Source organism: Dermacentor silvarum, chromosome 11 (genome assembly GCF_013339745.2).
Source record: "Dermacentor silvarum isolate Dsil-2018 chromosome 11, BIME_Dsil_1.4, whole genome shotgun sequence".
Taxonomy (NCBI): Eukaryota; Metazoa; Arthropoda; class Arachnida; order Ixodida; family Ixodidae; genus Dermacentor; species Dermacentor silvarum.
This window is the reverse complement of record NC_051164.1, coordinates 116393643-116416528: the sequence shown is the minus strand read 5'-3', so window position 1 is coordinate 116416528 and position 22886 is coordinate 116393643. Positions and strand designations below refer to the sequence as shown.

At 46.0% G+C, this 22886-nt stretch overlaps 1 protein-coding gene across 3 annotated transcripts in view; it reads left to right on the top strand.

Annotated features, from left to right (window-relative positions):
• Positions 1 to 22886, top strand: part of LOC119433470 (ERI1 exoribonuclease 3) — a 55107-nt gene that overhangs the window by 4895 nt on the left and 27326 nt on the right. For all 3 annotated transcript variants that reach the window (XM_049659126.1, XM_049659127.1, XM_049659129.1), the window contains 3 exons: positions 9333 to 9449; positions 12749 to 12894; positions 22243 to 22315. In XM_049659126.1, the coding sequence (XP_049515083.1) occupies positions 9333 to 9449; positions 12749 to 12894; positions 22243 to 22315 (336 nt within the window). The remainder of the gene's footprint in view (positions 1 to 9332; positions 9450 to 12748; positions 12895 to 22242; positions 22316 to 22886) is intronic.

Below are 22886 nucleotides of genomic sequence, written 5' to 3'. Positions count from 1 at the left end.
GGTGCATTTACGATTTTCTGACCCTGCCTATTGAAACCACTCCAAGATGTAATGAATGTTTTCTAAATCGCTATACTGTTACAAAGAGCGCTTCGAACCCGGTCACGGTAAAAGAAGGCGCGTGCGAAGTAACGAAGCATGGAAGTGTGACCTAACTGGGCACACGGCAGTGTGCGTGCCACTCCAGTCCAACTACAACAATGATACAAGCCTTCAAGATGATTGAGCGAGCGCTGCACGCAGATTCCGGAAGCCGCGAAGAAGGTCATGTGCCTTCAAGGCACGCCAGCACGTCTCCAGTACGGTGGCTAGATGGGTAGGTGTGCCAACCGGCACATCTGGAGCATAGTTCACCACTTCTCTGCGTCATGACGCAAAATTGGTGCTGCGTTCAATACAACAGTTCTGCAGCGTGTGTCGTCTGCTACAGGTGGCAGATGGCGCGCAAGAAATAAAGCCCATATTGGAATAGTTGTATGTCGTCTGTTCGTGTCAGCTTGAAAGGTGAATAGCGTAGCACAAGGGACAGGACGGTCATCCAAGGCCAACAGGCAGCTGCCAGCTCCTCACGCACACTTCTACTTCCTCTTCCTTCGGCTGCGCCGTGCTGTGTGACAATATCTCCAGGGGCGGACGAAGCTCGCCGAGCGAGTTACAAAGCAGCGTGAAAATTTCTCCGGGGGCAGATGAAGTTCTCCGAGTGAGTTACATAGCCCGATGGTGGTACAGTTTGAGTCGGGCGACGTGCACGACTTGCGTGTTACGTGATCGCCGGTTGTGCGAAGTCACTCTTACGATGACGTAGGTCACGTCACTCAGTCGTTTCAGTATGATGTATGGGCCAGTGTATCGAGACAGAAACTTCGTGCACAGCCCCTTTTTCCGCACAGGTGTCCAAAGCCAAAGTCCCCAGGAGCATATGTGACGAGCATATGTCGAGCGTCATAACGAGCCTTGGCACGATCTGGAGAGGAGAGAGTCCTGAGGCGGGGCCAGTCGACGTGCTTCTTCGGCACGACATAAAGTCTGGCCTAATAAGTAGTCATCATGTGGGGACCAGTGATGGATGGTGTCGATAAAGCTTTGGGGGTTTCGAGCATAGAGAAGAATGAAAGGTACATAGCCGGTGAGTTCGTGCTTGGCAGTATTGTAAGCGTACGTAACAAATGGTAAGATTGAATCCCAGTTTTTGTGATCGGTGGAGACATACATGGCAAGCATGTTGGTCAGTGTACGATTGAGTCCGTTTGTTTGCGGGTGGTAAGGAGTCGAATGCCAGTAATCAGATCCACAAAAACGTAGTAGTTCTTCAACAACGTCCGCAGTAAACTGCTGTCCACGATCACCAATCACAATGCGTGGAGCACCATGGCGGAGAATGACTGAGTACAGCAGGAACAATGAAACGTCTGCTGCTGTAGCCGAAGCGAGCGCCGCCATCTCAGTGTACCGGGTCAAATAGTCCACACACACAATAATCCAGCGACGACCGGAAGTAGACTTAGGGAAGGGACCTAGCAAGTCGACCATAGGTGCCAACTACGGGGGGGCTCTGGGGCTTGAGCCCCCTCCGGATTTTTCCCGAGGGGGGGGGGGGCTGAGCCCCCCCCCCCCTGCCTCTAAAATGTCATTACCCGAGCTCTGTTACCCACATAATTTGATAATTTTCTTGCGTTGCCTCCACATTTTCACTTTTGTTATGGCTAAAAGCTTACGGCACCATTGTTGGCGCGGGCGTGCACGGCTTTTAATTTATACTTTCGCTTTATTTCGGCAAATCCTGACAATAGGAGGACAAGCGCATTAGAAGCACCAGCGGCGGCTACCTCATCCGTGTTTCTTCACTTCAACATGTTTGTCTTTTTAATTTCCGCTGAGAACACCATGCACAGACGCAACATATTTTAATATATACACAGGACAAAGTTTATTATATATTTTAAAGAGAAGGAGGTAGCCAACTAAATGGATAGCCTATACCTAGAGAATGAGTATGTTGATTTATGTTCACCTCACTTCAGATTACTTTGCATACCTTTTTGACCCTGAAAAAAAACCTGCAGACTTCAGTGACCCCTTCGGCAGAGTCTTCTATCAACGGCGTGCGAAAAGCACGTGAGTCATATGTGTCCCAATATTGATTCTCATTCCAGTAGGCAATGCTAACGACTGGCGACAAAATAAAAGACAAAAAAGCTCTTGTAATTATTTACAACTTTTACGCATTAGGGATGGAAACATCGCCTCTTGCATGAAGAGGCCATAAATGCGGAGTGTTTCAGCAAACACTTCCAAAAAATTTTTAAAGGTTGCCTGCAGCAGATAGCACAATTCCAGTTCATGAGCTGGTCTACTCGAAGAGGTGGACATTACTTGCACAAAAAATTGAAATGCATAATCGACAAATTAAAAAATCGCCAATTAGGTTTTTAACATATTACCTTATGGCCCGTGTTGCAATTTACAAATTCTAGCCGTGGAATTCGCAAGGCGGATGCACTAGGAACTAATTCTCAGGATGGCAACAGTTTCGAGATATTAATTGCGGAGAAATGCATTGGCGTTCCAGTTACTTTTGTGTTTAGCCGCCGTAGTTGCTTAATGGCAATGGTGTTGGACTGCTAAGCATGAGGTTGCGGGATCAAATCACGGCCACGATGGCTGCATTTCGATGGGGCGAAATGCTAGAACACTCGTATACTTAGATTTAGGTGCACGTTAAAGAACCCCAGATGGTCTAAATTATTCCAGAGTCCTCCACTACGGCGTGCCTCATAATCAGATCGTGGTTTTGGCACATAAAATCCCATAATTTGTTCTTTTCATACTTTTGTGCTTTGATGCATAACACTACGTTTTGTTGAGAAAGTGACTGGTACGCCAATGTATTTCTCGACAAAGTTAGAGAATTAATATCTTGACTCTTATCAGCCTGAGATTTAGTTCAAGGTGGATCCGCACTCCACGGCTAGAATTTGTAAATTGCAACATGGGCCGTAAGGTAATTAGCTAAGAAGTAGTAGTAGTTCAATGATTTGAAAATGTAGAGAGGTCGGCCGGTAAATGGAACATCTGGCCTGCTACTCTACGTAAGGGAAGGGGAAGAGGGGAAGAAAGAGGGTCACAATGGGGGATGATATTGGGAGGAACGAGGTGAAAGGACACATTGCGTAAATGTTATCACAATTGTGAGTCCAGGCCCGTGTCGCCTAAGAAACGTGAAAGAGCACGCATTGTCTCTATCGTCTGCCAACTCTGTGGCCATGCGCCTACTAGCAAGAGGTCCTCCGACAATGGTCTATTGTATAAACGTCTCAAGGTAGCTGCCAGTGTCAGTCTTTCGCGCGCATACTCAGGGTACACCACGAGCACATGGTCTATAGTCTCTATAACACCACACACTGAACAGTCCGAGGAGTCTGTCCGTCCAGTGATGTGCAGCGCGTGAAAGAGACGCCTAATCGCAGTCTGTGTATCGGGCATTTATGAGGGCGTGGAATTTCACGCAGAACAGGAAATTGCATATCGGGATCCAGCCTTTTAAGGCGGACGTGACGAGCGTCTGGCTGGGCCCAGTATGTTTACGTCGCACTCCTCATTAATTTCGACAGGAGGCATGTGATGTCTGGTCTAGAGAACGGCACTACAGTTCGCAGGCCATTGCTGAGGGCGCGCTTTGCTTCAGCATCGGCCATCTCATTACCATTGAGCCCACATTGTCCCGGGATCCATTGGAACACTATGGGGTGGTGTTTTTCTTGAGTGCATGAAAGTAGCTCGGTGATCTGCAGTGCAAGAACTTGATATGCAGTGTGGCGCAGGTAGCATCCCAAAATTTGCAGCGCGGGTTTTGAGTCCGTGAAAATGCACCATTCTTGAGGTCTTTCCCCGCAGATGTGGCGAATCGCTTCCCGAATAGCCACAAGCTCTGCAGCGGTTGATGTTGAATTGTGACCTAGAATGAAACCTCGAGTCATCTGCTGGGCTGGTATCACCACAGCTGCTGTCGATGCCTTTGGTGACGCGGAGCTGTCTGTGTAAACATGAACATAGGTCTGGTATTCTGACCAGATGTATGTCAGAGCAAGTAGTTGTAGTCCACTAACGGGAACTAATGATTTCTTTAGTATGCTGGGGACGTGCATGCATAGCGAAGGTTGAATCATCACCCACGGTGGTTTGACGGGGCGATATGGAAGGACATAGCCTGATGTTATGTGGGGTAGATGGCAGCGGAGTGCACTTGTGAAACTGCTGTCCGGCCACTCATGTAGAACCGACGTCAATAGATGGCAATGGTGTCGTGTTAGTAAGCGTAGATATACTTGAAGTGGTTCGTGGGACAGGTATACCGATAATGGGCATATGCAGGCTTTCTCAATTGTGCCTTTGTTAAGCTAAATTAAGCTAAAACTTAATTGGTTAATTTTGTTAATTAGTCGATTATGCATTTAATGTTTTTGTGCAAGTAATGCCCGCCTCTTTGAGTAGACGAGCTCATGAACTAGAATTGTACTGCCACAGGCCACCTTTAAAAATTTTGGAAACTGTTCGCTGAAACACCTTGTATATAGAATTCACTCAGTAACCAAAATGATGCCAAGCCAGATTCACTCAAAATCATAATAAATAGAAGTTTAGAAGTGATGCGCAGCAGCGCTTATACTCGGACTCAGAGTACTAAAAAAATAAAAAAAGAGTGCAGTTTGGCCGAGAAGGCGAAGCAGTATTAGTGATAGCGAAGTAGAAGACAATTACACGAAGGACGATTCTTACCGTGTAAATCCGTGTAAGGATTGCACCCGTGTAAGGGCCGCACCGATAACTTGACAGCCAATATTAAAAAAAAGACGGTCCTCCCTCCATGAAAATGGGGGGTGACTACTTCAGGACCTCAATAAAGTTTACGACCTACCTAGCTACCAACTGAGAAGCAATCGCATTCCGTGCGCTAATTCTGATCGGGCTCAACAGCGAATTGTCTCGCGCAGCGTACTTTTGCGCGTCGCTACTGGATGTCGAGAGGAAGCGATCGCGGAGGATAACGGAGGATTTCATGCTCGTAGTTGAAAAAATGAGGTCAAATGGCCCGGTCCCATGAAAGGCTCGTCAAAATCGTGACAGAAAAGTGTGGCCCTTACACGAGTCTGTACGTTGGCTATAGTGGCCATATAAATTGTAGTAAACATTCACCTAAAATTAAAATAGTAAGCATAGGGACATAGTAAGCACGTATCATGCAAGCCTGTAAATACCTCACTGGATGACCTCGAGCACTCGCTTTCACAACGCAAGCATTGTGAAGAATGCTGGCAGCGGAGGCGAACGGTTCATACAGCCACGATTCACCGCAACTCTGAAAATTAGATTCATCATCATTATCTGCCTATTTTTATGTCCACTACTGACGGCCTCTGTGAGTGATCTGCGATGACCTATGTCTCTTAACTCTGCAACACTATGGGCGCAGATAGACAGCCCAGCAAGGAAGACAGAGCGCATGAAGTTAGCAGCCATACCTGGTTGCCCTTTATCATTGCACCAACCATGATTACCAACAATTAGATATGGCATGCGGGCCCATAAGCGTCAGCCGCGCACAGTCATTCACAGCTACGGCAGGGCTAGAGGAGAAGACGCGTGCTCTCCTTCCCATTCGCGTTTGTTTACGTGACCTACAACTAACCCGAATATTGAGCGCGTGGGAAATAATGCCCATCAAGCCGCCATCCGTTTCGGCTCACTGTTACGTGCTTTTTCCCGCACCCACAGGGTATAGGTCGCTCATGTACATGGCTTTTGGATTTAATGCGGAACATCATGGCGACGACAACCGCGACAATTTGCCTGGAGTGTCAATATAATTGCTTTCTCCTTAAAGCTGGAAATAGAAAATGGTTAGCAGGGGGGGGGGGGGATGGTATATACCATCATCATCCGCCTATATTTTATGTCCACTGCAGGACGAAGGCCTCTTCCTGCGATCTCCAATTACCCCTGTCTTGCGCTAGCATATTCCAACTTGCACCTGTAAATTTCCTAACTTCATCATCCCATCTGGTTTTCTGCCGACCTCGACTGCGCTTCCCTTCTCTTGGTATCCATTCTGTAACCCTAATGGTCCATCGGTTATCCATCCTACGCATTACATGGCCTGCCCAGCTCCATATCTTCCGCTTAATGTCAACTAGAATATCGGCTATCCCCGTTTGTTCTCTGATCCACACTGCTCTCTTCCTGTCTCTTAACGTTACTCCTAAGATTTTTCGTTCCATCGCTCTTTGTACGGTCCTTAACTTGTTCTCGAGCTTCTTTGTTAACCTCCAAGTTTCTGCCCCATATGTTAGCACCGGTAGAATGCAATGATTGTATACTTTTCTTTTCAACGACAGTGGTAAGCTCCCAGTCAGGATTTGGCAATGCCTGCCGTATGCACTCCAACCCAATTTTCTTCTTCTGTTAATTTCTTTCGCATGATCAGGGTCCCCTGTGAGTAATTGACCTAGATAAACGTACTCCTTTACAGAATCTAGGGGTTGACTGGCGATCCTGAATTTTTGTTCTCTTGCCAGGCTATTGAACATTATCTTTGTCTTCTGCATATTCATCTTCAACCCGATTCTTACACTTTCTCGATTAAGGTCCTCAATCATTTGCTGTAATTCGTCTCCATTGTTGCTGAATGGGACAATGTCATCTGCAAACCGAAGGTTGCTGAGATATTCGCCGTTGATCCTCACTCCTAAGCCTTCCCAGTCTAAGAGCTTGAATACTTCTTCTAAGCATGCAGTGAATAGCATTGGAGAGATTGTGTCTCCTTGCCTGGACCCCTTTCTTGATAGGTAACTTTCTACTTTTCTTGTGGAGAACCAAGGTAACTGTAGAATCCTTGTAGATATTTGCTAAGATATTCATGTATGCCTCCTGTACTCCTTGATTACGCAATACCTCTATGACTGCTGGTATCTCTACTGAATCAAATGCTTTTTCGTAGTCTATGAAAGCCATATAGAGAGGTTGATTGTACTCCGCAGATTTCTCGATTACCTGATTGATGACATGGATGTGATCCATCGTAGAATATCCCTTCCTGAAGCCAGCCTGTTCTCTTGGTTGGCTGAAGTCAAGTGTTGCCCTGATTCTATTAGAAATTATCTTGGTGAATATTTTATACAATACTGAAAGCAAGCTAATGGGTCTATAATTCTTCAATTCTTTAACGTCTCCCTTCTTATGGATTAGTATCATGTTGGCGTTCTTCCAGCTCTCTGGTACACTTGAAGTTGTGAGGCATTGCGTATAAAGGGCTGCAAGCTTTTCAAGCGTGATATCTCCTCCATCTTTGATTAAATCTACTGTTATTTCATCTTCTCCAGTAGCTTTTCTCCTGGTCATGTCTTTCAAGGCTATCCGAACTTCATCGCTAGTTATAGAAGGAGCCTCTGTATCCGGTTCATCACTATTTCGAATGGAAATAGCTTGGCTGTTTTGGGCACTGTGCAGTTCAGTATAGAATTCTTCCGCTGCTTTTACTATGTCATCGAAATTGCTGATGATATTACCATGCTTATCTTTCAGTGCATACATCTTGCCTTGCCCTATGCCAAGCTTTCTTCTTACTGATTTAATGCTGCGTCCATATTTTACGGCTTCCTCAATCTTTCCCACGTTATAATTTCGAATATCCCTTACTTTCTTTATCCCTTGCTACCGTTATTCAGCATGAAATCAGTTTAGATTTTAAGCGAAGCTTTATTGGCTCACAAGTTTTGGTGGTGTTATTGTCATGCAAAAACTCACGTGTGGTGCATACCCGCATTGGATATGCGGGTATGAGCCAGGGACAAGAAAGAAAGAGCAGGTGTGGGGAAATCTGCTCTGGTGCCGGATCACGTGATGTGTGCGATCAATCAGGGTCGTTTGGTGTGTAGCAGGTAGGGAAAGTGAAGGAAAGGGGGTTAGTGGGTGCTCCGCATGGCTTCCCTCGCCTCAGATCAGTTTCGGCAGCCGGATGGGAAGGCTCGCGTGGTGCGTTCCACCGAGATGCAGGCTGTGTTTGAGCAACGGTGCCGAGAACTCGTGACGATTCTAGCGTGAGGGCTTCTGAAGCCCAGGCGAAACGTCAGCGTCGTCTTGCCCCCCAGGAACCCGACAACGGTGGTGCACGCCTTGACAACACTAGCGCCAACTTCCCCAGTGCGACGGCCAGGTTTCAACGCGAGTTTCTCAACCGGAACTTCGGCGCCAACTGCAGTGCGTGTGACTGCTTGTGGTTCAAGCATAACGTGGTACTCGTCAGTGCAATTCGTTCTGAGGAATACCGAAGAAACACATGACAAGCTTCGCTTACCCCTATTTCCTCGACAGGGGAGGGACTGCTGATTTTTTTCAATGAAAATCGCTTGCTACATGTTATCAGCCCAAAGAACTCGATGCACGGCCTCTCTTGAGAGGCTGTTGTTGCGATGGCAGCGTTTTGTATAGCGCACGCCTCCCGATTTTACTTTCGAAGGGCCCTGATGAGGCAGTCGTGCTACTGACAATGTCGCATTTTAGTATATCACCCCTTTGTAGTATATCTACTATTTACGTCCAACATATCATTTAACACCCTATTTATTATTGTCATATCTTTGTTTACATATATATTTTTCACACTATACAGCGAATGTCTTTAGGCCACTATACAGCCACATCGCATATATGTACCCTTTGATCTTGACTACACCATCGACTACATGATACCATTTTTTCGTGTTCTTTGGCCTTCTCTGGCCCTTGCGCCATAAACACCCATTAATCATTATGCACCCATTGTCACTGTAAATAGTTCCTTCAACTTATTTTTTGCAGTCAGTGTGTGTATGTCTCCAAGTATTGAGCTTGATGTTTCATATGACATGTAAGTTGCCATTGGCAAAGGGGCCTCCAAGCCATCAAATAACTTTTCTATGTGGTGCCCCTTCACAGTACCTTTGCATTGTGAACAACTTATGAATGAATGAATCAATGAACAAAAGTGAACTTATTTGATGTTTGTCAGGTTGAGAAGGCATAGGCACATGCTCTTGTGAAGCCAACAACTTTTCTTGCCGTCAACAATTTGTTAAGTCTTTGCATTTCATGAAAAGTGTTTCAGGAGAATGGCTACATGGAACTGTGCTATGACTGGTGTGTCTTGCATGTAACAGCAACATCACAAAGGCAGCTGCTGCTTATGTGCTACAATGCATTCCCAGGACTTGGTTTGCTTTCTACTTAATGTACCTGTTTCCAGTCAAGTTGTTCTGCACAGCTGGCTTCTGTTTCTCATGTCCTTAACGTTCTTGCAGGAAATCATCGAGTTTCCAGTGCTCAAGGTTAATGGCCGCACCTTTGAGACAGAGGCCACTTTCCACACATATGTCCAGCCGCAGGCACACCCTCAGCTGACTGCATTCTGCATAGAGGTAAACGCTTGCTGCTGCCTTTTTGCTTGTAAATTATGGATTGTAACTTAACTACATTTTTACTGAAAAATATGCTTTCAATGCTGCTGTGCTACTACACACGCAGGATGCTCCTGCTTTATTGTAGGGGAATCTTTTGCAAAAAGGATGTAGAAGTAACTGTTTTATGCTGGAATGCCAGGCTCATGATTTGGAAAAACATTGTGGCAAAAACCATCGAAGATGATTTTCAAAGTCAGCGATAGCTTTCTTGTGTAGACTTCTGCACATGCCCATGCCATCCGTAAATCACGAAACCTTGTGGGTACATCAGCAGGCACACAAAGTGGTAATCTCGCTGCAAACTGCAATGCCAAATGTTACCATGAAACAGTGTATCTTGTTGTAATTGCAACACCTCAGTTGAAACTCCATGACAACCCCCACAATCTCTAGTATCCTGGCTGCAACTTCTTTGCAATGGCTTTCTATCAAGTGCTCACGTGCTTGACGTGGAGGTGGCTGTTGCGGATGGTGCACTTGCAGCTGAAGCGCGCCCTCCTCCATCTCCCCTAGGGCGTGACATCTCTCGCGCACCCGTGCCTACCAGTCGGATGCTTCACTCTCCTCCTCCTGTGCACCTGCGCTTTCTCTCCACTCTTCACTCCTCAGTGGTTTTTATTGTACGAGATGAGGCAGTGTCCATTCAAAGTGGGCAAAGTAGCGGAAGAAAGCTATTGCTTTAATGCTATTAAATTTAATGTGGTTCTGTGTGCAATTAAAACTATCGCTTTTATATATGTAAGGCTACATACTCCTTGTGTCACATCAATTCTACGGGATTGGTGAAGAATGGGCACGTATACCGGGTGCGTGAGGTATTTGAGAACACTATTCCTTATCGCCATAGACACCAGCAGGCTCATCATATATATCTAGGCATGCGGCTTATTGTTGGTTGACCCCTTATCACTCATACTGCGCAGTTTGTTCAAAGATGGAAGCGTACAGATTGACGCAGGAAATGAAACGCCCTGCAGTCCTCGTCACCCTGGCCGCACACCACAGTGACTTGGAAATTGCCACCTTTCTGAACATATAGCGAAGTCTTTCGTTTACAAGGTGCGGACAGAACTGATGTGTTCTGGCGGAGACATGGCATCTGTGGCGAAAAGGAAAAAGCACAGTCAGCGGTCAGACGTTGTCAGAACCCTTGATTTTCTCCGGCGGCTGCAAGTCATCATGAGTGACGACCCAGGGAAGTGAATGCGGACCATTGCAAAGGAGCTCCAAGTTGCAGAGTCGACTGTCAGGCTCACTGTGCACGAGGACTTGAGGTACCATTCTTATGTCATGAGGAGGGGGCAATTCATGTCCAATAAAACTCAGGAGAATCGTCTTCTCCGGTCCAAGCGCTTGCTGAGCAAGCTGAAGAGACCTGAGGAGCCTGGAATGCTGCTTTTTTTTTTTTCAGATGAAAAGAACTTTTACAAAGACCAAAAAGCTAACCGCAATGACAGGTGGATTTGCGCAAGCGCTGATGAGGTGCCTACAGTGATGCGCACAAAATTTCCGTCGTCTGTGATGGTGTTAGCCGCCGTCAGCAATGAGGGTGACGTCATGCCACCCCACTTTTTTGCACAAGGACTCTGCTTTAATGCTGCCGCGTACATGGAATGTGCTTGCCACCGTTGTGAAGCCCTGGATAGAGACTGTTTTGAAAAGAAGACCTTATGTCTTTCAGCAAGATTCGGCTCCCGCCCACACCGCCTGCGTCACCCAGGAGTGGCTGGCTGACAACTTCTACGACCGTGTCACTCCCAACTTGTGGCCCCCTAGTTCTCCAGATTTAAATTCGCTCGACTACTATGTCTGAGGCATCATTGAGAGAGAGGCCAACAAAAAGCCACATAATACAAAAGACTCGCTGAAGGCTGCCATTGCTGTCTGAAAGGCCAACGTCTCTAAGGACCACCTGATCCATGCATGCAGCTGTTTGCGAAGCTGTATCGAATCGGTTATTGCTGCGGATGGCGGATTCATTGAGTAATTGTGGAAATAAACCGTACGAGAAGTATTTCCCAAAGTTTGGTGAATATATGTCTATTTTTGCTGGAGATATTCTTCTATGCCTGAAGCCAACATTGTGTTCTCAAATACCTCATGCACCCGGTAAAGTTAATAATGGGCACATATAATGTTAATAATGGGCACATATAATGTTAATAGTAGGCACATATAATGTTAATAGTAGGCACATATAATGTTAATAATGGGCACACACAAAAAATATCACACATCCAGAGCCGAGTATTCTGTTTAGGCACATGCCCAATGAGAGAGAAATGAGTGAGAGATAAAAAGCTGAGGTAGGCCTCATGACACAAGTGCGATACTGGCTGCAATATGGAAAAAGGCAGAAACCTTTTCGTTTTTTGCATGTTGCTTTCCTCGGGCCAATGCAGGAAGGGTAGCTCACTTCTTCGGACCATTGCTTTTAAATCTCATTTACCTCTATCACTGCTGTTTGTTAAACCTTTTTAAGATGTTGTTGGGGGTAGGATACTTCTTAGATGGTCAGTTTACAACTCCTAATGTATAACTGAAATTTACAACAGGGCATGGTGAGAAGCCCTTTAAAGCACAGCTGCTCTCAAAATCATGTCCTCTTTTATATCAAAGGCATTCATTGCAACTGCAATTTCTAGCCATTCCTTTGATTTGCTTTCCATGCATCAACGATCAGCTGACACAGCAGTTCCGAATATGGTTCCTTGCTTCTCCCCTTGGGCATCTGCCATCTTAAAAGTTTGTGTATGACTGGCACCCATACTTTTTATCTTCAACATTCTTGTGTTGGGTGCACATCACACACAAGAAGAAATCTATTAGCTGTGATTCTTTGGTACAAGCTCCTTGTCTTTCACTATAGAAGCTCTAGCTGCTGCGGTGCTGCAGGGATTGAGTGAAACAGCAGTGTTGACAGAGACAGGCATAGCAATGGAAACAAGATGAGTGAGTCATGAGCTGCAAAAGAAAAAGTACGGCCAGGTCAAGTGATTGTGGGCGGAGCATGTGTTTAGCTGGCAGTGCTTAAAGTATGTGTTGTACTACAAAATATGAAAAAGGAAGGAAAGGCTTTGGGGACACTTTTCCGTTATTGTAGTGCTGTGCTGATACAAAAGAAATATGTAGAATTATTGCCAAATAAAATTCCTCATATGTTTTCATGTCTCAGTTTTGCAACTTGTTTAAGAAGCATTGCTGGCCCACTTTCTGTGGGAGAGCGTGTTTGAATGTCACATTCTGTGTGTGTGCAGCTAACAGGTATAGTGCAAGACATGGTGGATGGTCAGCCGCATCTGCAACAAGTGCTGAGCCAATTTGATGATTGGATGCAGGAGCAGGGCTTGCTCCAAGCCCGGACAGTGTTCATCACCTTTGGGGATTGGGACCTGCAGAAAATGTGAGTCCGTAGTCTACTACTTAACTTGCTGTGTTCAGATAAGGACTGTCACACGGGAGTTCTGACTACTTTTTTATTTCAACAATATTCTTATGACATTGTAAAATCCCTCCGTACGTAGGAACCAAGCTTATTCTTTTCAGCGCATGCGTGATATGGGCTTGCTTAATTAATAAAGGCGAGAGAAGTAGCAACACCAAAATCATTCTGATGGCTTGATAATTGCAAGAATGCAGACTCCGTAGCAACTAACATTTCCAAAATGGGCTGCCAGTGTTGGTAACTTTCCTTTTTTTTTTGTTGAAAGTTGCCAAGTCACTATTCCATCTTTAGTGAAATACCTCAAGTGATGATGATCATACTTTAGATTTCATTTCAAGTAATTGATTTGTTTTTATTGTTTCTGTCTATATTCATTATTATCTTATTTACTAATATAACCTGCAGTGGCAAGTCAGTAGTTAGAAATGTGAAAAGTCAGAATAAACTCCGATTTCCAGAAATACCAGATTTCAAGATGTTGCTTTGCTTAGCAGCTTTGATGTACCTAGATCGCTCATGAATAAGCTCTTCATTCTGTAGAAGTAGTGACAAATGGAGGTGCACATGTATTCCCCTCAGGATACAATTGGGACAAGGCATTCAACTTAGCCAAAATCTCTTGAGAAATTTACCTAGGCAATTCATTGCCTATTTTTGGTCACTAATAAAGTCACTAAAAAGTCACTTAGACACCAAAAGAACAAAGTTGTTGTTAAAGGGACACTATAGAGAAATTTTTTTTCACCTGTACTAGTGGATTACCCTTCTACAATACCAGAAATGCCACTCTTACCATGAGAAAGGGTTTGGTAAGCCAGAAAAGGCACAAAAAGGAAAACTGGTGGCATCACCACCTTAAAGTTCCCACACCTGCTCGCCATGACGTCATAGATTTTAATGGAGTCAGTTAATTATTTTTGGGTAAAAAGAAACTACATAGTGTTCTAAAGGAGCCAAAGATTTAACATGACATGTTTTGGGAACCTTTACTGAGCCGATGTGGCCTTAATAGGAAAAAAAAAAATACTTCGAAATATGTGACGTCATGCTGACATAGAGGTGCTGGAGTTTCGGTACAAAATTTAAAAAAATTGAACTTTTACCTTTCTTTTTCCTTCTAGTAATCAACTATTACAGGGTGCGTACAGGTCATTGAAATCCTTGAAAACCCTTGAAATTGAAAAGTGCATTTTCAAGGCCCTTGAAAGTCCTGGAATTTTTTCCTTCCTTGAAAATTCTTGAATTTCGTGAGTGATGCACTCTGATATCGACATTGCGACCTCCTTTCTATGGTAGATCGGCGTCGATCTGACAAGCTCCCCATTTCAGAAATAACACACCGGCGCGAGCACACATGGTACCGTTTTGCAGAACTGCACGAAAAAAAAAAAAAAGAAAAGGCATCACCGCGTGAAACTGCGAACGGAGCGGAGTGATAGACCCGTGCAGCGCTTCGGTGCTGGCACTGCTGGCAGTGTTTGCGCTGCTTTCCTCATCCTATCGTTCGTTTCACTCCTCGCCTCGCCCGTGGGACTGCCTTGTCCCACTTTCACTCTTGCGTGCGAGGTGAAGCTAAAGAGAGCTATAGTGGATCAACTTTACCACTGACGCTCAGTGCCTTTGGGTGGAGGTTTGTTATATTATTTATGATAATATAGGTGCAATAACATTACCGTATTTTCCGGTCTACGATTTGCACCTTTGTGTAAGACGGATCCCCCTCAAAACGGCAGTTAAAAAAAAAATGAATATAAATCACACCGGTGTATAAAACGCACCTGTTCTTTCGGTAAGTGCTTAAAAAAAGTTAGTGATGTTTTGCTCCGTGAAAGCGGGTCACACGCAAGCGTATGGGTGCCGTATATTTACACTTCAAGCGTATTTCTGCCGTCGTGGTTGCCGTGATGTTTGCCACCATGGTGTAAACCAAAAAAAAAAAAAAAAAAAAGAGACGGAGAAAATTATTTGAAAGGACGAAAAACATGTGCACATATGCAACGAAAGGATAGTTTAGTGTGCGAAAGAAGTTTAAAAATTTACCGTTTCATTTTGGTAAAGTTTAAAGGCAAATAAAAGCAAAGCCACAGAAACTAGCTGCGATTATTACGCATGCTGATGTGCCATATTTGTTGATTCAGCTCATAGAAAATGGAACTCAGAATTATGCACAAATCCAAAGCATTCTCAAGCTATTTTATGTATCTGATATGGCATTATTTGGGAGCATAAGACGAAACTGTAGAGGTGCGCTGTGCAGAAGCCCCGAGTTTGGCGCCGTGTGCGTGTCGGTCTTGTCCCTGTTCATTTCGCGCTGTGCATGTTTAGTAACCAACACGCCCGCCCGAGCTACGAAAAACGCCGCACGGCGCGTCCCCGCAAATAAAATAAAAGGGCTCCGCGCGCTCGTATTGCGATGTTCAATTATTATTACATATCTCCGAATACCGCCAAACTAGGGCTTTCCTGCGCCTCCCTTTTCTCGTTCTCTGCTTAGTGCACGTTGCTTACCTGTATCTCTGGGTCAGGTTGTCGATCTTGGTCTGCACCTGCCGGCGAGTTCTCTTGATGCCGCTCTGCGCAAGAGCTGCGACAATGGCGTCATACACTTTGGCGTTATGTTTCTCCCCTCGGAGTTGCGGGAGGTGGTCCTCCCACAGCCGGATCAAGACCCAAGTCTCCGCCTCCGTCCACGTTGACCGTGGCTGCGAAGGGTTGCTGCCGCTGTGACGCTCCGATGCCGGTGCGAGCGAAGCAGACGAGGCGCCGGGATCGCTCATAGCGCAGTTTCTCCGTACGACATGTGCGGCTCGCACGCGGATAAACAGACGAAAATGGACACGTGCGTCTCGCGCGCGGATAAACAAACAAAATGGCAGAACGACAGTTTCCCATGCGGGATGGCGATGCATGGTGTGGAGAGTACAGGCGCTCATGTCCTTAAAAACAAATATAAAGCTCCAATTACGTGGTGTATAACCAAAGGCAAAAGAAATAACAAGGCTAAAATTTGTAAGTGAGCCAGTTCCGACGATATTATTAACGTGGTTTTCTTCGCAGCTGTAGCTATCTGGGAACGAGAGTACTCCGTCCAGCCGTAATGGTCATTGCCGAACTCCCTTCGCGAAAAGGTCCATTAAACTCCCTTGGCGAAAGGGAGACCGTGTGACAGCGAGCGCATCTCCTTCGAGATAAAGACGACGGAGTTCAAAGGAGTTCGCGGGTGCCCGTGTGACAGGGGTATAAGCCTTTGCCGTGCCGTTTAAATTCAGATAAAATGCCCTGCACAGTATGCGAGTAAGTTATGGGAGAACGTTCCGTCAGTAAAATTTAAAAATCATCAACGTACCTAAAAACCTTCAGCACTTTGCCATCGTCAAACACCATGGATAGTGTTCTGTCGATGTCCGCAAGGAAAATGTTGCACAGTACGGGAGCCACACACGAGCCAATACAAATTCCTTTCTTTTGCACATAAAACTGGCCTTGAAAACAAACAGCTGTTGAACACAGATAAAACTCCAGGAGTGCTATGAAGTTATCCACAGAAATTCCCGCGGTATTCTGAAAAGACACCTGCCCGTTCATCTCAATGCAGTTCAGGACGGCTGCTAACAGTTCTTTTAGCGGAATAGAGTAAAAAAGATCAACAACATCTATAGAAAACAAGCATCCTAGCGACTTAGTCTCACGTAAAAAAGCTATGATGTCAAGGCTATTCCTTACCATGAATGGGTCATCTATGATCAAGGTGTTAAGCTGCTTGAGAAGGTAACGGCTAACGTTGTTTTGCCAGGAACCTCTTTCACTCACAATACATCTGAACGGTATATCATCCTTGTGCGTTTTTGCAGTAAAAAATACATTCAAAAAGTTTTCCCGACTTTTCTGGACATCGTTCGCGAGCTTCTGTAGTCCAAGGTCTACACACAAACTTGCCTCTTCATTGCAAGGCCTGCGGCAATGAAAATAAACAAGCATGTGAAGCAAGGCTTCAAGATACTACAATCTTGTTTAAAAGTAAAGACTCTGTGGCACGTGAATTGTTGGAGGCCAACCAGATTAAGAAGAGAGGGGAAACATGTGTCAGATCCCCGTCTCTGAATATATACACAAATGAAAGTGTGTTTTTAGATAAGTTTTAGATTCGCCATTTTCTTCGTGCATATCTTCAGTGTTCTCACGCGTGCGCATTCATACAATCAGTGTTCCGCCTTTTTCGTCCCCCCCCCCTCTCCCCATGGCTATATATTCAACCACCTTTCACCACAATAAACAGTTGCAAGTAGCGCCTGTCCTGTCTTTGTTCCTTCCTAATGTGCTGTTACTGTCGGCGCTTCATCTTTTGAAAGCTATACACCAACTAGCCCCACAACGTGTTTTACTGTCTGAAAATTAACATGACGGAAAATACTGCCTGGTGAATTCGACAGTTCACAAAAATGCAGATATTGGCTTGCCATCAAAACTCTATTCCATCTAGAAAGCTGTTGTAACAGATTTAGTTTTTGTTCCAGTCATGACGTGGAAAGTTTGAGTAGAAAGACATTAGTGTTGCATAGTGCCATTATTTGGTGCCATTGCAGCCCAACAAGGAGTGCATCTTAAAGGGGTTTTCGATGTACAAGGCACAGCCACTGCTAGCGGGAACACGGGAGCCTGTGGAAATGCACCGTGGAGCGCCACTACTGGCGCCTCGTGAAATCTTGTGGCACAGGCACAATCAAAGTGATATGCGCTCCCGGCGTGTTGTCTGCTACAGTTCCTCCCATATTTTATGTGCCTACATGCAGCATGGATAACTCGGAACCGCGAGTGCACATGATCGAGATACCAAGGTGCGCGGTGAAGGGGAGGAGCCATAGCAGACAATGGGTCATGCTTTTTGTAAGTCGCTTTAATTGTGCCTGCACCGCAAGACTTCACGAGGCAACGGTGGTGTCATTCTGCAGAGTGATGCCAGGGGCTCTCGTGTTCCCGCTAACACTGGCCGCACATTGCATTTAATGTTATATAGTTCGTCAATATGCTGTTTTGCTAGGGTCCAGAGCTCGTAATTTAATTAGAAAGCACCGAGTAACAATAGGTGGGCAGCAACTCAGTTGATGCTTGCCTGAACTGCTGCATACTACCCGGGTTGACATGCATTTCAGTTATTGACACTTTCATATTTTTGTTTACTGTGTTGACTGTCAATGTATTCGCATTTTCCCCCACTTTCATAGCAAAGATACTTCTGTCATGTTTGTATACGTGCGGCTAAAGGAGAATGTGAGAAGAAACAAGTTGCAGCATCAGTGCCCTCTTAACTAACATACATGCAGGCTTGGGTACCGTCTCATGCAGTATAGTGCCTCAACTCTGTATGCATGCAAGCCAGGGAAATGAATGAACTCATTTTTATGAGGCATACCTTAATGTCTTAAGCCACACGCACAGGAAGCATTGCGATTTGGAAGCTGCCATGGGGACAGTACTAAGCAAGAGGAGGCTGGGGGATCAGTGGAGCAGGGTGGTAGAATGCCTTTGAAGGCATTAAGGTGGTGGTCCCACTCCGGTGGCACGTGCTCCGCATTTTAGACAATATTCATGGACACACTGTGCTTTCTGCAATGCATTAAGGAGATCTGAACGATATTTCATTAAAAAGCTTACTGTCTGTGCTTTCAAATGACATCTAGTAGTCCCTCAGTGTTTAAAAGTAGTGCCATCTCTGCCGCCCCCCCCACTCCGCGCTTGTTTTACAGCGGAGCTGTATGTCTACCCTCCTATACATTTTTCAATGTCCATGCCTCAAAACTCCCACGCCCTGTATGAGTAGGCAAAGCAAACCAGTAAGGCATGTGCTGACACCTGGCGTAGCAAGAAGAAAGCTAAGAAACCACCCAATACTACATAATGCCACCCTCTATGAGGAGGCGCGGCAAACCAGTAAGGCATGTGCTGACACCTGACGTAGCAAGAGGAAAGCTAGGAGACGGGTGGCGAGTAGCAGTTGAGATCGTGCCCATAGAGTTTCATAAAATAATTACTAGAGAGAACTGTGGTGCCTGTGTCTACACAAGCTGTAATGGGGGCGGTTCAGCCAGCATGAGAATTATGGGAAGTGCATGGATTTGCCTAAACTTCGTTTTGCTGGCTTCAAACGGCTTCGCGACTTTATAAACTCATCCTCTTCAACAAAGTACTGCATAATAAATAACTAAGTAAACATTATTAAAATTGTTGGACAGCAGGATTGTGACTCAGGACCTCTAGCGCAGAAGCCTGATATTGAAACCATTACGCCATGGATGCATGCATCGAGAAGCGACATAAGACACCTTTACGAATTTGTTGTGGGGAAGCCAGTGCGTTGAGACGCTTCGCGCGTTTCTATTTGGCCATCTCGACAAGCTGAACCGTTGCAATTAGTAACGATTGTGTGTGTTCGCAGTGTCTTCTACACATTAAAAGTATAGATTGCTCTGAAATTTACGTCATTGAAGGCATATAAAGCATAATAAACAAAGCCACAAGAACACCTGAATCTGCAAGCACGCAGATCAGACAAATTTATGTACTTCCCATCATTCCCATGGTGGCTGAACTATTGCAGCACCAGAAATCCCTCTAGTAATTGTTGTAGGAAACTCTATGATTGTGTCCGAGAGGGTGGCCGTAAGTGGTGGGCTCGACAGGAAGACGGGTGCGGCGAAGCGGAGAATGCGGCGAAGCAACGCAAGTACCACGCCAGTAACTTGGACGAGCTCATGGGTGCGTATGCGAAATTTCAGGGGGACTTTCTGGACAGACATTTCGGATTTAGTTCTGCGGTGTGCAATAGACTTTGGTTTGAGAACAATTTGATGGTGATTGGTAACGTTCGAGATGTCGTGAAGCGTGAATGTGATGTGGTTTTGAATGCTACCCAGCTCCTGACTTAGCCAGCTGCTTGGTTTAGCTGCGCCGATTGAGCGCTAATGGCCATAGCGCGTATCGTTGCCATTCTCACAAAGTGAGTGACATGAAGTAAGAAACAGAGAACAAGTTCTGCGTTCTCAATGAACGTTCATTTTTGTAGTTACTCGCACAGTGATCTTTGTGTAGTTCTTTTACAACTCCGCTGGTAGCTGTCGTGTGTTTTTTTCACCGATCTCGGGGGCGTGCAGGTGTAATGAGAGAAGGGGGTGAAGAACGCGTGGCGACACAGCAAACAAATTTTTAATTATAACCAAAACCCCCAAACTTTAAACAAACCTTGATCACGCTAAAACACAGTGAATAAATACTAACACTTGTACTACCTAAGACTACTTAGCAAACACTAAACGTGTTCCAATTTCTGCCTACGTTAGTCTGTGGCGTCTAATCCTCAAAAAGTCAGGCAACCCTGGCCTATGTCTGCGGTGCTACAAAGAAGAGTCGTCTTACTGTGCTTGTCGTCGCACGTATTTCCCAGTCCGAAGCTTGTCGGCTCTTCTTCCAAGAAGTCGGTATTCTTGTCGATACTGTAAGCGTTGCTGGCCTTGCCGTCGTCCCGTCGCTTTGTTCATCTTCGATGCCTGCGTCTCGCACTTCGTCGGTGACGTGGCACGGCATTGCCTAGGCCCACCTGGATAGGCCTAACGTGGGGATGCGTCGCAGCTTCTTCGTGAGTGCCGACGTAGTGTTCCGAGGACTATTGAACGTGCAGGTCTGCCGCAGAAGGGCGATCCTCTCTGGGGTGCCCGGTCCCGCCGTGAGAGGCTGCAGCCAGTCCCAGGAGCCTCGCTCGAACTTCGCCGAGGTCAACGGCCACACCTTAGACGGCCAACGTCATGGACTCAGCCGGACCCCTCAAGTCTCCCGTCGCCAGAGCGTAGCTGATGATGCGACCTTCCTGGCCCAGAGCCACGTCGATAATCCACGGACAGCGCCGTTCTTCCCTTGATTACAGCTCGGGTCACGCGCCTCGAGGGCTCGTGCCGTTCGGGCTGCGCCGTGCTTTTCGTGCTCTTCTTCCTTTTCGCGTCGCAGGCGGCCTCTTACATATGACAGTAGCCCACATTCACAGAGTGGAATGGCTTCGTTTTTCTCACTCTCCTGCACCTCCTCCTTGACGGTGGCGCCGCCAACACTTTTGTAACGTAGCAGATCACCTCAGGCATTTTTGCCCATATCGAGTGATAACTGTAGTCAGGTGCTTGCAATTTGACTGCGATTTCTTTCGTTTTTCTCTGAATTTCGCTCTTTAATGTTTACTTCTATTGACCCTTTTCGCGGCAATCCCGTGGGCACTGCCATGTTTGATCACGAGGTGACACGTCCATTGCTTGCCTCAACTGCCTCTGTTGCCTTCGTGGTTATAGTGGATGTAGGTGATGACCCGTGCGGCTCAGGAAACCTTTGTTTCGGGAGATCTCAGATGCTGACTGGGTGGACGACAGGAAGCTTTGGCTACAGCTTCAGAGGACATGTAAAAACGCTTTCAGAGCTCATTCAGCTTTGTCCAAATGATGCGAGCAGCGTATATGGTGCTTGTTCTAAATGCGAGCATAAATATGTATTCCAAGGTATCCAAACTTTCCTCTTATGAACTGAATCAGGATCAGTGTGTTTTGCTCTTTGCTCTTTATTTGGCAAATACTTTGAAGCAGCAGTTTGGCATGTTTCTGACTCAGTGAAGTTCGTTGGTGTGGTCAGTATCTGATTATTTTCTACCCAATTGCTCGCAGGCGTGCTCAGTTGCAATAGATTTGTACTTTCTGCACGCAGCGCTTTAAAAAATTGATTAAATTACGGGGCTGCTATGTGCCAATACCACGCTCTGATATCGGCACGCTGTAGGGGGGGGGGCTCTGGAATAATTTGGACAACCAGGGGTTCTTTAACATGCACCTAAATCTAAGTAGACGGGTGTTTTTACATTTTGTCCCCATCAAAATGCGGCCGCCATGGCCCGGATTCGATCCCGCGACATTGTGCTTAGCAGCCCAACAGCGCACAAGGCTTGGAACGTAGCTGTTCTGTACTTTGTAATAGCTTCTAGCAAAGATGTGTTATTGCTGGTAACTAGCTTACTTCTGTGGACCGTCGCAAAACATTCAGCTTCGACCATTAATTCTTGTGCTGTCGGTGTAGTCGCTGTCACCCATGCTTTGGCACATTGATTCAAGCATGCGCCCATTCACACATTTTTAATACGTTGCTGATAGAGTGGGCGTACGTTTGCGTGTGAGTTGGGATAGATGTGTAAATATTGTTCGCAAAAATTACTATGCCAGGAAGTGGCGCTACTCCCTTTGTCATTGTTTAATGACTGGTACTCACTCTTGCCGACGCTTGCAGGCTTCCCTCACAGTGTGCCTACCTGGGCATACCAGTGCCACCATACATGACTCAATGGATCAACTTAAAGAAGGTGAGCTCAGTGGATATTGTCACTCCAGGGTGAGGACCACTGGTTTCTTCCATTTCCTGGCCTGGGCAGGAGTCCCAAAGTTGCCAGAGCTTTTTTTTTTTTGTGATAGCAATTACATGAGCACTCCAGGTGCATTTCTGCCATCGTCGTCGCTGTGATGTTCTACATAAAGTCCAATGTGGCCGCGTGCCGTGTGCTGTAGGTGCGAGTAAAAGCGTGCAAGGGAGAGCTGAAGATGGTGGCTTGATCGCGCGTGCGCAAGGGACGAAGGCGGGGAGGAAGCATGCTGTCTTCCATTACGCGCAAGGCACAAGGGGGGGGGGGGGTAGGTTCTACTCCGGCGGCAGCTGCGTATGGTGCGGCTGAGCCCTATCTTGAAAGCAATCTGCGATGACTACAGAGCCAGTGGCGGGGTTGCGCGGTCCCGATCTTGAAAGCGATCTGCGATGAGTAGAGAGTCTACGTGCGCCGAGGGCTTTTAGCTTCGTGTGCGCTGTGTTCTCGCTACCTAATTCATGTTGAAGCGAGAGGCAGCACAAAGGTCAATTCGCTCGCTGCTGTTATTGTTAAT